The following is a 15282-nucleotide window of genomic DNA, read 5'->3' on the forward strand; positions in this document are numbered from 1 at the left end:
AGACATTGGTCTTCGAGTCAAAGTAAACAAGCCTGCATCTGATGGCCGCACACCTGATAAGGGTGCTGTTGATAGAAAAAAATCAATAAAAAAAGAAAAACCCGTCAAACCTGGAACAATTTGTATGGGAAAAGACCAAATTGTTTTCAAGATGAACCAAAGTGACCCAAAGAACCAAGAAGACGCGAAAGACACAAGCAGTAGTACTATGATCAAAAACGAAAAGAGTAATCCCAAGATAACATACGGCATGAAAACAGGGCGGGTTCAACCCCCTCAAGATCAAATCATTCAAATGATCCCAGTTCCAGAATTAATTGCAAAGCCAGAACAAGGACCTTTGACAGGCCAACCAGTTGACGAAACTGCTGATGTCTACACTCTGTCTATAAGCAAGAAGAATGCTAAGAAAAATGTTCACGCAAATGTTGAGATGGAAGTTAGAATACCCAAGACTGTTCCTAGGAGTAAAGAACGATTTAACCGAGATGTGCAATATTTGGCAGCTGATGTACAACCTCCAGCTGCAGGCAAGGGCAAGAAGAAATAAAATTCTTGCTAGTACATTAAATCAAGAATAAGCAGAACTTTACAGTGATAAGAAAGTATAAAATACAGTACCCTGTACCAAACTACAAACAAAATAATTTGAGTGTTTGTATCTTGCCTTAAATTATTTATATTTTTTTCGTGTTTTAGTGATAGTGTGGTCAAATATTAGGAGCTATTTATTAGAGGATTGTTACAAAAAATATTTCTTTGCTCAGAAAACGTCGGAAAAGGAAGTTAAAAAATGTCTACCTCCAAACAAAATGTCAACAATCCAGAGGACCCACCTATGAATGTCTTGGAAATGGATATGACTCCTTTCGGTCCAATTGGAGCCAGTCTCGTTAGCTAGGAAGGTGGACCACTTGTCTTGTAAGCGCTAGGTCGCGAGTTTGATTCCCGCCCGAGGAGAACAAAAGCCAGCCTAGCGTTAAGTTAAGGGTTGGATTGCCGCTCGAAGAGAAACTTTATAATAAGCAGATAAGGTTCGTTCTCAAAACGGCTGGCTTTCTCCTATCCTGTCCTCCTTCTCTCCCCCAACACAAATGATATAAGTATGGATAATAACGAGTTCAAGGAATTGAATGCACTGTCTTCAGACATTGGTCTTCGAGTCAAAGTAAACAAGCCTGCATCTGATGGCCGCACACCTGATAAGGGTGCTGTTGATAGAAAAAAATCAATGAAAAAAGAAAAACCCGTCAAACCTGGAACAATTTGTATGGGAAAAGACCAAATTGTTTTCAAGATGAACCAAAGTGACCCAAAGAACCAAGAAGACGCGAAAGACACAAGCAGTAGTACTATGATCAAAAACGAAAAGAGTAATCCCAAGATAACATACGGCATGAAAACAGGGCGGGTTCAACCCCCTCAAGATCAAATCATTCAAATGATCCCAGTTCCAGAATTAATTGCAAAGCCAGAACAAGGACCTTTGACAGGCCAACCAGTTGACGAAACTGCTGATGTCTACACTCTGTCTATAAGCAAGAAGAATGCTAAGAAAAATGTTCACGCAAATGTTGAGATGGAAGTTAGAATACCCAAGACTGTTGCTAGGAGTAAAGAACGATTTAACCGAGATGTGCAATATTTGGCAGCTGATGTACAACCTCCAGCTGCAGGCAAGGGCAAGAAGAAATAAAATTCTTGCTAGTATATTTAATCAAGAATGAGCAGAACTTTACAGTGATAAGAAAGTATAAAATACAGTACCCTATACCTAACTACATACAAAATAATTTGAGTGTTTGTATCTTGCCTTAAATTATTTATATTTTTTTCGTGTTTTAGTGATAGTGTGGTCAAATATTAGGTTTCCTTCCTATAGGATAAGGAAAGTAAAAAAACGACACTTAAAATTAATCATGACAGTAGGTATTAATTTTATGGGTATCATTTTATTATAGGCAATTATTATTTGGATATATTATCTACTTGTTTGTTTGAATCCTTGTTTAGATGATGAAGTTATTTTTTATTTCTCTGTTATTTAATTTATTTAATAAAATTGGTAAAAAGAGATTTAAATAAAACGTGGAACGAGAAAAATTTAGTGGTGTTCTTATCACTTGTTTGTTGTTTTCATGTCATTCATAATAAAATTAATATAAATCTCTCTATAAATAGGTGTAGACAGGTAAGCAGGTCTTCTTTCTCTAGTGTTGAATGGTTAGTAAGCATGGAGATTTGTTATTTCACGGCCCCATGGGAACCTTTTTCTCAGGAGGATCAGTTTATTGCGTTAGGTACTGGTTTGATAAACTGTGTTAATATTAGGCTCTCAAATCACTCAAGAGAAATCAGAAGTTTTGAAATCTCATTCAGCAGGAAAAGTGCCATAACATCTCCACTGATATTGGTGGATGTGCAATTTTGATAAATCGTGTTAATTAGGTTATCAATCACTCAAAAGAAATCAGAAGTTTTGAAATCTCATTCAGCAGGAAAAGTGCAATAACATCTCCACTATTATTGGTGGATGTGTAATTTTCTCTTGAAACTCGTAAAGGATAGAAAGTAGGTATACTTTATGTATTGCGCATTGCATACTTACTTTAAAATCAGGCGGACATCTAATTATTCTGTTTGATATTCTGATTCACAATATCCACATGCTACCAAAAAGGGAGATGAACGTAGGTAATACGTATCCGTAAGTTTTTTTTTCCCTCCTTTATTTAGTGTAATAATCAATAATAAGAAAGACACTTTCTTTTATTAGTTAGGTAGATAAGTAAATTTATTAAAACAAACTGGAAGAACAATAAAACAAAAAGATCACAATACATCATACAAGTACCTACTTACATTAAATTTAATGTAGGTAGGTAATACCTACTACCTACTTGAGTTAAAACATTAAAACTAAGATCAACAACATTTTTAATGACGAACATTTTGCTGATTTCGCTCAATTCCCCATCAATTTTCCGACATTCCACTCTAATCGCTCGATTGTTTCTTAGGTTTGACCAGCTTGTTAATCTGTTTCCTGTACTCTTCAGATGGATTTTTTTTTTTTTTTTCAAATACGTATTCCGCAAATGTAATAGAAAGTCGTGTGATGTTCACACCAGATTTAGGCGGCTCAAGCTCGGGACTTAGAAAAATTTTCATTTTCATTTTTTTTTTTTTTTCAAATACGTATTCCGCAAATGTAATAGAAAGTCGTGTGATGTTCACACCAGATTTTTTCCCTCCTTTATTTAGTGCAATAATCATTAATAAGAAAGACACTAACTTTCTTTTGTTAGTTAGGTAGTAAGTAAATTTATTAAAACAAACTTGAAGAACAATAAAACAAAAAGATCACATCATACGAGAACCTACTTACATTTTTTAAAGTAGGTAGGTAATACCTACTACTTGAGTTAAAACATTAAAACTAAGATCAACAAAATTTTTAATGACGAACATTTTGCTGATTTCGCTAAATTCCCTATCAATTTTCCGACATTCCACTCTAATCGCTCGATTGTTTCTTCGGTTTGACCAGCTTGTTAATCTGTTTCCTGTACTCTTCAGATGGCAAACATTCCGACTTCCAACTGGATTTTCCAACATTAAAACCCAAAGCCGCGCCTTTTCTCTCAATTATTTTTGGGATTGGGGTTAGGGTTATCTTATTTTACAATAGGTTCTCCTTCATACTCTCCTATCCCATACCTCCTCCCTTCTCAAATTTTACTCAACCTTCTCTCCACCTCAGTTTTGATCTCTTCTTCTTTTCTTATACAATATCCTGTATGTAGGAATGACTTTTCTTACGAGCCTACCTAACTTTTGATACCCAGATTTTTACTCCGTGAACCCAATGTTTGGTCACCCAGTAATAATAGTAATCCCAACAACAATTGTGTACATTGGCTGTTTGTCAAAATGTCATTGTTCTTCTTGGTGTTTGAACGAGAGTGATTTTTTTTGTTTGACCTTTCGGTTAGGATTTAAATTTCATCATCCGGGAAGGAAATACGTGGGCGTATTATTACGAGTACAACTTTCGCTACAAGACGTAATGAACTTGTCAAAATGACCTTTCCGCTGCGAAAGTACAAGGAGTACGACCCAAAACAAGAGATGAAATAAGTAAAGAAGTGGTTTGTTTACGTAAACTTCCGAATTGTCAGATTTTTCCCATTATCATTCAAGATTTACGAGCCTGCCTAACTTTTGATACCCAGATTTTTACTCCGTGAACCCAATGTTTAGTCACCCAGTAAAAAAAAAAATCCCAACAACAATTATGTACATTGGCTGTTTGTCAAAATGTCATTGTTCTTCTTCTTGGTGTTTGAACGAGAGTGAATTTTTTTTTTGTTTGACCTTTCGGTTAGGATTCAAATTTCATCATCCGGGAAGGAAATACGTGGGCGTATTATGACGAGTACAACTTTCGCTACAAGACGTAATGAACTTGTCAAAATGACCTTTCCGCTGCGAAAGTACAAGGAGTACGACCCAAAACAAGAGATGAAATAAGTAAAGTGGTTTGTTTACGTAAATTTCCGAACTGTCAGATTTATCCCATTATCATTCAAGATAAAGTGTACCAACATTTTCAAGTGAATTCAAATGGACTTGGTCTCTTGGTCACACTCAGGCCATCTGACAGATCGTCGGAACATGTGTGGAGGAAAAAGCTTGAGACCCAGGTCTCTCAAACTGTCTGATAGACCTAGGTATCTTCTATCTTCTTACTTCTTAATAAATAAAATTAGAGAACCTTTTTAATTTTCAATGGAAACGTAGAAAAAGATACCTATAACACTTTTTGAAAATAAGAAACAGCGAGAAGTTATACCATGAAAATAACGCGAAATTCGACTAAATTGCTGCATATTGCATACACAGAAACATGTACATGTATGTCTGTCTGTTACAGCGCTGTTACTCTGATGGACCTTTTGTTGTCCTCTTTTCACGAAAAAACGGCTTGACCGATTTTGATGAAATTTTTTGTGGTTGTTGACCTTTTGTGACACACCCTAAGATTTGTGGAAGCTTAACCCATTCTCTAGAGCTCTTTGAACCTACACCTAAGCCTCGAAGAGGGCTTATTGTGTAGGTATAGAGTTAAGTGACACACCCTAATAAAATGAAAACAGAAAGTCTTTTATCCCAGCAGTAAGCTACTACTTTTACTGTGGTCTGATTAGCAAACAACGTTGAAGGTAAGGTAAGATTCTTTACCTCGGCTGAGATTGAACCCAAGCTCTCCTGATTACCAGGTGAGCGTCATAACTCAATACAAGATTCCACAAAGATACAAGATCAAGATCTAGATCTACTGTAAGTTATGTATGTAATTGATAAATTGATATTGTTGTTTAGATTATAATTAGAACAATCTTATCTCATAAAGATTCTAGGTAGGTACTCTAATCATTATACAGTCTAATGAAATCGAATTTGTAAACAAATGTGCTAATCGATCAAACTATGTATACATCGAGTTTTGTAAGATAGACTGATAGAGTAGGTATTAGGACGAACCTTATCTGTTTAGGATCGAACCCACGGTCTGGCGCTTAAAAGGCAGACGCGCTACCAACCAAGCTAACTAGGCTGGCTCATTTTGACTTTAACTGTTGAGTTACTGAATACTCTGAATTAAGTAGCGCGGTAACGCTCCGCCCCGCCAAGTCAAGAAATTTTGACTATTACGCCACAGAGAAAGTAGCCGTTTTCAGGTACTTGTAGTACTTACGTTTCAATTCTCTCGACTCAGTTGAGCATGGACCCTTGTTGAGGAAACAGCTGGTATAAGACGTCAACAGTCTATCATTGGACGTGATGTTGTTGATATTGATATGCTGGAACTTCTTGAGAAATTTGGACAAGTTATGTGCCGTAATATTGTCCTCACCGCGAACTGAGAGTGATACACTTGCGATAAGACAGAGCGAAAGAAACAGTTTCATTTCGGTAGACTTTGAAACTTCGAAACACTTTGAATCTAAAAGATCACTGAGATCACTCAGTTTAGATTTAAGATTACTTATGTTCGCGATGTTCTCAGCAGTTGGAATTGATCTAAATCTGACTCTAATCTGGATTTAAATATACTTCTAACCTACTTAGTATTTGAAGGTGAGTTTTTAGGTCCCTCCCCTATTTTCTTGTTCGATGAGAAAAGCCACAATTAAGATTATTTTATTTCGGGATGCTCTCTGCAGTTGGAATTGATCTAAATCTGACTCTAATCTGGATTTAAATATACTTCTAACCTACTTAGTATTTGAAGGTGAGATTTTAGGTACCTCCCCTATTTTCTTGTTCGATGAGAAAAGCCACAATTACGTCACTTCCCAAGCGACTCCTTTGTGTCAAGAGTTCGCTCCTTTCGGTCCAATTGGAGCCAGTCTCGTTAGCTAGGAAGGTGGACCACTTGTCTTGTAAGCGCTAGGTCGCGAGTTTGATTCCCGCCCGAGGAGAACAAAAGCCAGCCTAGCGTTAAGTTAAGGGTTGGATTGCCGCTCGAAGAGAAACTTTATAATAAGCAGATAAGGTTCGTGTAGGACTGAAAAGTCCCTTTACTCCAGCAGTAGGCTACTACTATTATTGTGGTCAAATTCTCAAATAATATTGAGGATAAAATTCCATACCTCGGCTGGGATTGAACCCACGCCCTCCTGTTTACCAGGCGAGCGCCTTGATATTGAGGATAAAATTCCATACCTCGGCTGGGATTGAACCCACGCCCTCCTGTTTACCAGGCGAGCGCCTTGACCAAACCACCGAGGCTTAGTCTGGCTGGGGGAATTTGAACAGAGAGTGTAGACCTGTTTAATCTGGCTAAGGGACTAACAGATAAAATTCCATACCTCGGCTGGGATTGAACCCACGCCCTCCTGTTTACCAGGCGAGCGCCTTGACCACTACACCACCAGGTTATTGACTACTCGTTATCTGATAACAAGATATGAGTAGAATCGATAGATAGAAGATGATACAATGTAGGTACATTGTTGTATAGAATACGAGGGATCAGGCAAAAATCTATAAATCCCGATCAGTTAAAGCCTGTAATTCTTTTTTTATCCCCCTACCAATCAGTTCTCAGTATTAGACTACTTCTATGTATAATATTGTTTTTTGTAGCGGCTTCAGCTGTAGTCGAAAGCAGAAAGGCCACTTCTATAATTGAGAGGTGTGACGCAAAAATGACTTATAACCCATATAAGTATTAGGTAAGTAGGCATAGTCTAAAAGTAGTTTTTGCGTCAAACCCCTCAAATTGTGTTCAAATTCTCAAACAATCTTTTTTTTTAAGAGATTTGACAGAGGGAACTGTAACTGCTATGGTCTTATCGTCCCGAAATCGAAGAGAGAAGGAAGACAGGATAGGAGAAAGCCAGTCGTTCCGAGAACGAACATTATCCCATCAGGATAAAATCCGCCCCGGGCGGGAATCGAACCCGCGGCCTAGCGCTTACAAGGCAGACGCACTACCAACTAAGCTAACTAGACTGGTAAACAATCTTGAGGATAAAATTCCAAACTTCAGCTGTATTTAATTACAAGGCGAGTGTCTTGACCACTACAGCACCATGCCAAATCTTTCCCTCAGTTACAGGATTACAGGGATAGGTAACTTCATGAAAATCCCAAGTTATCTCTTTCTGGAATCACCCCTGAGAATTAATATCGCTTTCTATTTCTATCGAATATAAACTTATCGAACTATGACATAATATTCGGTTAGCTATCACGTTAATAAAGCTTTTTCCGCGACACACTTTTCGACTGTCTGACAGACCAAGGTAGGTGTCAGACGGGCTGAGTATAAGTGGCTGGCATAGAGAACCAAGTTTCAAAAATTGACTTCAATGAGTGTAATAAGATAGGGTAAGTGAACACTTATCTGGACTTACCTATGTATGTATGATCGCTGAAATGCACAATGTGTAACTTCGAGGCCCGCTCCCTGTCCGGCCTTCAAAGTCACACCCGAAACAAACATCCAACCTTCCACCCGCTCGAAGAGAAACTTTATAATAAGCAGATAAGGTTCGTTCTCGGAACGGCTGGCTTTCTCCTATCCTGTCCTCCTTCTCTCCCCCATGGCCCTAATTTTCTGGGCTCGAAGCTCGTGTTATAGACATGGAACGAACACCCATATTTATGAACAAAATGCTGGCTCTTAAGTTCGTGCTAAGCATAGTCTCAAGGCATTTGATTGGTCAATTTTGACTTGAGACTGATATAAGAACGATCATTCTTGTTCATAAATACGAGTGTAAGAGAATATGTACTTCTAGGTCTTATGGTACAGCCACTGATTGAATCCTAATGTTGCATCCCAAGACTAAAATTAAGGTAGGTAACTAGGTACGTTAAGACTAAAAGGGCTCTATTATAATTAGGCAAGTTCAATGTTTAGTTGGTAGGTAATTATTTCTATTTTCTTTCATTGCATCCAATATTTTTATTGTCACTTTTTGTAGAAATATCTATCTGTATAGGTGTTTTTGCTTTGATTCTACCTATTCTAGTCTAGATAGGTACATTGTTAGACGTTAGCTAGGTATATAGTTTCATACTTATTTGTTTACATTGTTATGATTTCAATTTCAATGCAAATTGGAACAATAATATCATTCCGCAATCCGCATTCATCAGTATTATTTTTTTTTCTCGTTAAAATTATCTCGGTTTTAGCTATTCGTAGATCGTAGTAGTTGTAACTAGTAGCTAGGTATTGTATACCTACCTGTCTATTACATTATGTATGGGAAAAGCAGAAAGGCCACTTCTATAATTGAGAGGTATTATGCAAGGTCAGTTGGCAAGCAAGATGTTCTTATCAAACAGGGTTTATAGCTACTTCTTCTTCTGTAACTTCCGTGGCCATGTGGGTAATCCTTACACTCCAGAGGTCCTGAGTTCAATTCCCGACAGAGTCGAAGTTTTTTTCTCTGGAACACGGAATGCACTCAGCCTTGTGAAGATCTTCCTATTAGGAGGGTACCTACCTCCAAATAGGTAGATACTAGGACACTAGATAGATAGGTATAAGTATTAGTTAAAATTTAAAATAATAATAATAATAATAATTTAATGAAGCCTATAATAAGGTCATAATGGTTCATAATTCATAATGAGTCATAAAAAGTTTTGTGGCACTTTTTCCTTTCTCCTTAAACAATAAAAATCTGGTGTGAATTGAGAGGTGTGACGCAAAAATGACTTATAACCCATATAAGTATTAGGTAAGTAGGCATAGTCTAAAAGTCGTATTTGCGTCAAACCCCTCAAATTGTGTTCAAATTCTCAAACAATCTTGAGGATAAAGTTCCAAACTTCAGCTGTATTTAATTACAAGGCGAGTGTCTTGACCACTACAACACCATGCCAAATCTTTCCCTCAGTTACAAGATTACAGGGATAGGTAACTTCATGAAAATCCCAAGTTATCTCTTTCTGTAATCACCCAAACGACACTTAAAATTAAACATGACAGTAGGTATTAATTTTATGGGTATCATTTTATTATAGGCAATTATTATTTGGATATATTATCTACTTGTTTGTTTGTTTGTTTGTTTGTTTGTTTGTTTGTTTGAATCCTTGTTTAGATGATGAAGTTATTTTTTATTTCTCTGTTATTTAATTTATTTAATAAAATTGGTAAAAAGAGATTCAACTAAGCTAACTAGGCTGGTAAACAATCTTGAGGATAAAATTCCTTGACCACTACAGCACCATGCCAAATCTTTCCCTCAGTTACAAGATTACAGGGATAGGTAACTTCATGAAAATCCCAAGTTATCTCTTTCTGTAATCACCCCTGAGAATTAATATCGCTTTCTATTTCTATCGAATATAAACTTATCGAACTATGACATAATATTCGGTTAGCTATCACGTCCCTAACTGTAAACAAATCCAATATTACATACTATCATATTATTATTATTTATCAATAACATAGATTCGATCGATATCAAATTCGATCCCACATATAAAACTCTTCGCTGGAATTGTTTGGTGCAAACTGTAAGGAGTACCAGCAGTAGATAGGTTTAGGTAGGGTTTTCCTTCTGTTCTTACTTGGAATAGAAGTTATAATTATTGAAGATAGGATTTAGAATTCTACTCATTTAAATTTAAATTAATAACTTTATAAATTAGTTCAGTGAAGTGTAAGTAGTGCGAATTCTCAGTAACACTAGCAACACAAATTTGCATTTGCTACAGAGATCAAGTCAAAAGTTCTACAGTAAAAACTAGAAACATTTCATCCCAATATTTACTTTCAACAAGGATGATTCTATTCATTTAAATTTAAATTAATAACTTTATAAATTAGTTCAGTGAAGTGTAAGTAGTGCAAATTCCCAGTAACACTAGCAACAAAAATTTGCATTTGCTACAGAGATCAAGTCAAAAGTTCTACAGTAAAAACTAGAAACATTTCATCCCAATATTTACTTTCAACAAGGATTCAGCCAAAAGTTCAACAGTAAAATGCCGTCATCAATTACCCTGGTATTCCTATCGTGTGTGATAGCCATTGTGAGTGTAGACGCCTATACTAACCGTTACGACAACTTTGATATAGATAGCGTCCTGAAGACGCAGTAGAATGAGTTCTGAAACAGAGAAGTTGAATTTAAAAATTTAAAACAGAGAAAAATGAATAAGTGTTTATAAAAGAGAAGGTATTTTGTATTGTTAAGTGATAAAGAAGGAGCGATGATAGATAGGTTAGGAGACAGAGGAAGAAGAAGAATGGAAGACAAATTTAGGAGGTAGGGAGAGAGTGAGAAAGACAGAGAGAAGGGGGGAGAGAGCGAGAGAAAAGAGAGAGGGGAGAGAGAGATTACGTGTCGCTGAATTACGTACATACCAGTCTATAAAATTTGAAAGGCAACTGAAAAGAAATTATGAACTTTAAGTCAGTCGAAAAATTATAACTCCTTAATTCAAATAAAGGAAATTTAGCTAGAAAACAAAAGCGTTAGGAAAATGACTGTCTGTATATTTAATTAAAAATATTTGTCTTCAGCCAGCTTGCTCTAGTTCCTTCTAACATCAGGAGATAATACGTTGAACGAGAGGAAGGTAGACAGAATGAGAGAGAGATAGAGAGAAAAAGAGTGAGAGAGAGAGAGAGAGAGAGAGAGAGAGAGAGAGAGAAAGAAAGACAGAAATGGTATAAAGGACGGAGAACGAAAGGAGATAAAGGGAGAAAGGAATTTAAGAAAGACAGAAATGGTATAAAGGACGGAGAACGAAAGGAGATAAAGGGAGAAAGGAATTTTAATTGTGTTAAGCATAAATGCTTGTCTCAAATGTCGTTCCCCGCTTAATACACTCCGCTAAATTTTATGACTTGACTTGGACTCGAACCACCAATCTCCAGATCCAAAGTCGACCGCGCTAACCACTAAACCACTGAGGTTGGTAAGAGGGAGAAAGAGAGAGGATGACAGAATGAGACAAGAGAGGAGGGTAGAGGAAAGAGGAGGGAGAGAGAAAGAGGATAATGGAGCAGTTGCAAATGGGTGAAAATTATAAATAAATGGTCGATTCCTATGTAAAAAGGTCAAAACTTAGAAAAAATAACTGTAAAAGGTCGAAAATTCAATTTTCAATTTTCCGTTCAAATGAAATAGTTCAAATATGTGTAACGTCAGACTTTACGCAGTTGTTTTTTTCGTCCCTTAGGTAGCGTCACTATGCAAGCGCGCTAGCGGGGGAGCAGAAAGAACCGCGCAGAAACGTATGCGCACAAACACATTAATGCGTTGCCTGCGAGGGAGCTTTGTTTGGGACATTTGATGTGACGTCATCGCCTACGGGAGCGTGTGCCGTGACGTCAAAGTTCACAATTTACCGGCATTTTTTTAATCGATTTATCTCGGGATCTAGAAGTCGTAGAAGAAAAAGAAAAATTAGAATATAAATATACAAGATCAAGATCTACTGTAAGGTATGTTGGTATGTATGTAATTGATATTGTTGTTTAGATTATAATTAGAACAATCTCTACCCTAGTATTCCTATCGTGTGTGATAGCCATTGTGAGTGTAGACGCCTATACTAACCGTTACGACAACTTTGATATAGACAGCGTCCTGAAGAGTGACCGGATGTACAAGAGCTATCTGAACTGCTTTCTAGACCTGGGACCTTGCAATCCGATGGCGGAAGAAGGAAAAAGTAAGTACATAGTTATAATAAATTACCAAACAGATTACGTGTATTTAATAGGGGGAAGCCATCGTGTATTTAATAGATTACCTTTCACAATTTCCATTTGGTAATGGGTGAAAATAAAAAAATGGAACATTGCCAGGCATTGTAAAATTTCCCGATTTTCCTACCATGAAAATTGGGAAAGGAAAATACGATTATTCTAAACCATTTTCCCCTCAAGAGGTTTGATGGAGGGAACTGTAACAACGGAGGTCTGATAGTCCTGAAATCGAAGAGGGAAGGAGGGCAGAATAGGGGGAAGCCATCTGTTCCGAGAACAAACCTTGTTTGGTTTCAATCTTCGAACTCGCGACCTGGCGCTTACAAGAGAGACACGCTACCCTCCTAGCTAACTATGCTACCTTTATTATGCTACCTAACATAATTTTAATTCCCCTTTTTTCAAAATACTCCATCAAGACGGGTTTGTTCAATAATATGTAGGTATATATGCAATTATGCATCCTAATATATATATATTTTTTTGGTTTTCTTTCCAGAGCTGATCCCAGAGATCATCGACAGTTCCTGTGCCAAATGTTCCCCTCATCAAAAGTATCTCATTTGTAAGGTGTTCAAGATCATCCTAGAACAAAAGCCAGATGATATGCAGAAGCTACTCCAGAAATATGATCCACAGAACAAGCATTACCAGAACCTCATCAAGTTTGTCAAGGAGAATGAAAACAATAATCTGATTTACAACTGAGATTCAGATCATATGATAGAAGAAGGCCGGTAAACGAAGCTCAAAGGTTAAATGAACTTCTCTCTCTCTCTCTTCTAGAAACCGAAATTTAGAAACTTTAGAAACCGTAACTTAACGTTCGAATCCCGGTCGGGGGAATTTTCTGACCACGAATGTAGAAGAATGGGTCTCGAAATGTCAAATACTGTAAAAGTAGATCCGAAAGAAGAAGAAGAAGAAGAAGAAGAAGAGAAAAAAACACGCGGAGATAAAAACTGCAGCAATTATGACTATCCTTTTTTTTTAAAGAGGTTTGACAGAGGGAACTGTAACTGCTATGGTCTTATCGTCCCGAGATCGAAGAGAGAAGGAAGACAGGATAGAGAGAAAAAAACACGCGGAGATAAAAACTGCAGCAATTATGACTATCCTTTTTTTTTAAAGAGGTTTGACAGAGGGAACTGTAACTGCTATGGTCTTATCGTCCCGAGATCGAAGAGAGAAGGAAGACAGGATAGGAGAAAGCTAGCTGTTCCGAGAACGAACATTATCCCATCAGGATAAAATCCGCCCCGGGCGGGAATCGAACCCGCGGCCTAGCGCTTACAAGGCAGACGCACTACCAACTAAGCTAACTAGGCTGGCTATGACTATCCCTAAAAAAAAACTTAACCCATGATCTCCTTTCTCTTACCCAAATATCCTAGGACCTAGCATCTTACTCATTAATTTCTTCACTTTCTCTCTATCTCTCTCTCTTAGCTTAGTTGGTAGAGCGTGTGCCTTGTAAGCGCTAGGCCGCGGGTTTGATTCCCGCCCGGGGCGGATTTTATCCTGATGGGATAATGTTCGTTCTCGGAAACTAGATGATATGCAGAAGTTACTGCAGAAATATGATCCACAGAACAAGCACTACCAGAACCTCATCAAGTTTGTCAAGGAGAATGAAAACAATAATCTGATTTACAACTGAGATTCAGATCATATGATAGAAGAAGTGTCTGACTTGTTCAAGATCATCCTAGAACAAAAGCCAGATGATATGCAGAAGCTACTCCAGAAGTACGATCCACAGAACAAGCACTACCAGAACCTCATCAAGTTTGTCAAGGAGAATGAAAACAATAATCTGATTTACAACTGAGATTCAGATCATATGTGATAGAAGAAGTATTTGATTTGTTCAAGATGATCTCAGAACAAATACGTACAGAAACGAAGATCTAGTAATAGTCGAATGTATGATATACAATATATACCTAGGTACTTATGTACATTATACGACGAAGAAAAATAATAGAATAGAATAGAATAGAATATACCTTGTTTATCCTGCTCGAATGAGACTAAAAAGTCCCTTTACCCCAGCAGTCTAAACACAAATCTCTTTTTTTTTTAAATCTCTCTCTCTCTCTCTCTCTCTCTCGCAAGAATTCTAGATACGATCCTGCCGACAGAGATAAAGTCATCTCTCTCCCACAGTTTCCATCTCACACATACTTATATTGGAAAATTATGAGTGAACATTCCGCAGTTAGATATCAACGCAGGAATGTCTTATGAAATGTGGGAAAGGGCGAGTGCACACGTGCGTTGAGAACTGCTGTCACTCCCAGCTGAATGTCCTGGGTTCGATAAAAAAGAGTAAAAAAAATATCACCGTCCTTTCTCACATCAGTAAACGGTTTCTTTTGTAAACCTAGGTCGCGAGTTCGGTTTCGGCCCGGGGCGGATTTTATTCTAAACAGATAAGGTTCATTCTTGGAAAGGTTTGTTTTCTCCTATCCTGTCTTTGTTCTTCATTCGTTTTCGGGACGATAAGACCTTACCAGCAGTTACAGTTCTTTTTCCATCAAACCTCTTTTTTTTGGTAATGTCGCTACTCCATTAAAGTATCCACTCAATCATCCTGCCTCGGTGGTGTAGTGGTCAAGGCGCTCGCCTGGTAAACAGGAGGGCGTGGGTTCAATCCCAGCCGAGGTATGGAATTTTATCGTCAATATAATTTGAGAATTTGACCACAATAATAGTAGTAGCCTACTGCTGGAGTAAAGGGACTTTTCAGTCCTATGCGAGCAGTATAAATAAGCACTATTATTATTATTATTATTATTATTATTATTATTATTATTATTATTATTATTATTATTATTATTATTATTATTATTATTATTATTATTATTATTATTATTATTATTATTATTATTATTATTATTATTATTATTATTATTATTATTATTATTATTATTATTATTATTATTATTATTATTATTATTATTATTATTATTATTATTATTATTATTATTATTATTATTATTATTATTATTATTATTATT

At 36.8% G+C, this 15282-nt stretch overlaps 1 protein-coding gene across 1 annotated transcript; it reads left to right on the forward strand.

Moving 5' to 3' along the window:
• Positions 1 to 10524: 10524 nt before the first annotated feature.
• LOC103511020 (ejaculatory bulb-specific protein 3-like) lies at positions 10525 to 14289 on the forward strand. Its single transcript, XM_026824897.1, has 4 exons — positions 10525 to 10637; positions 12041 to 12222; positions 12759 to 12992; positions 14118 to 14289. The coding sequence occupies exons 1-3, from the start codon at positions 10525 to 10527 to the stop codon at positions 12965 to 12967; spliced, it is 504 nt and encodes a 167-aa protein (XP_026680698.1). The 3' UTR covers positions 12968 to 12992; positions 14118 to 14289.
• The last annotated feature ends 993 nt before the right edge of the window (positions 14290 to 15282 follow it).

Source organism: Diaphorina citri, unplaced genomic scaffold (genome assembly GCF_000475195.1).
Source record: "Diaphorina citri unplaced genomic scaffold, Diaci psyllid genome assembly version 1.1 scaffold664, whole genome shotgun sequence".
Classification (NCBI taxonomy): domain Eukaryota; kingdom Metazoa; phylum Arthropoda; class Insecta; order Hemiptera; family Psyllidae; genus Diaphorina; species Diaphorina citri.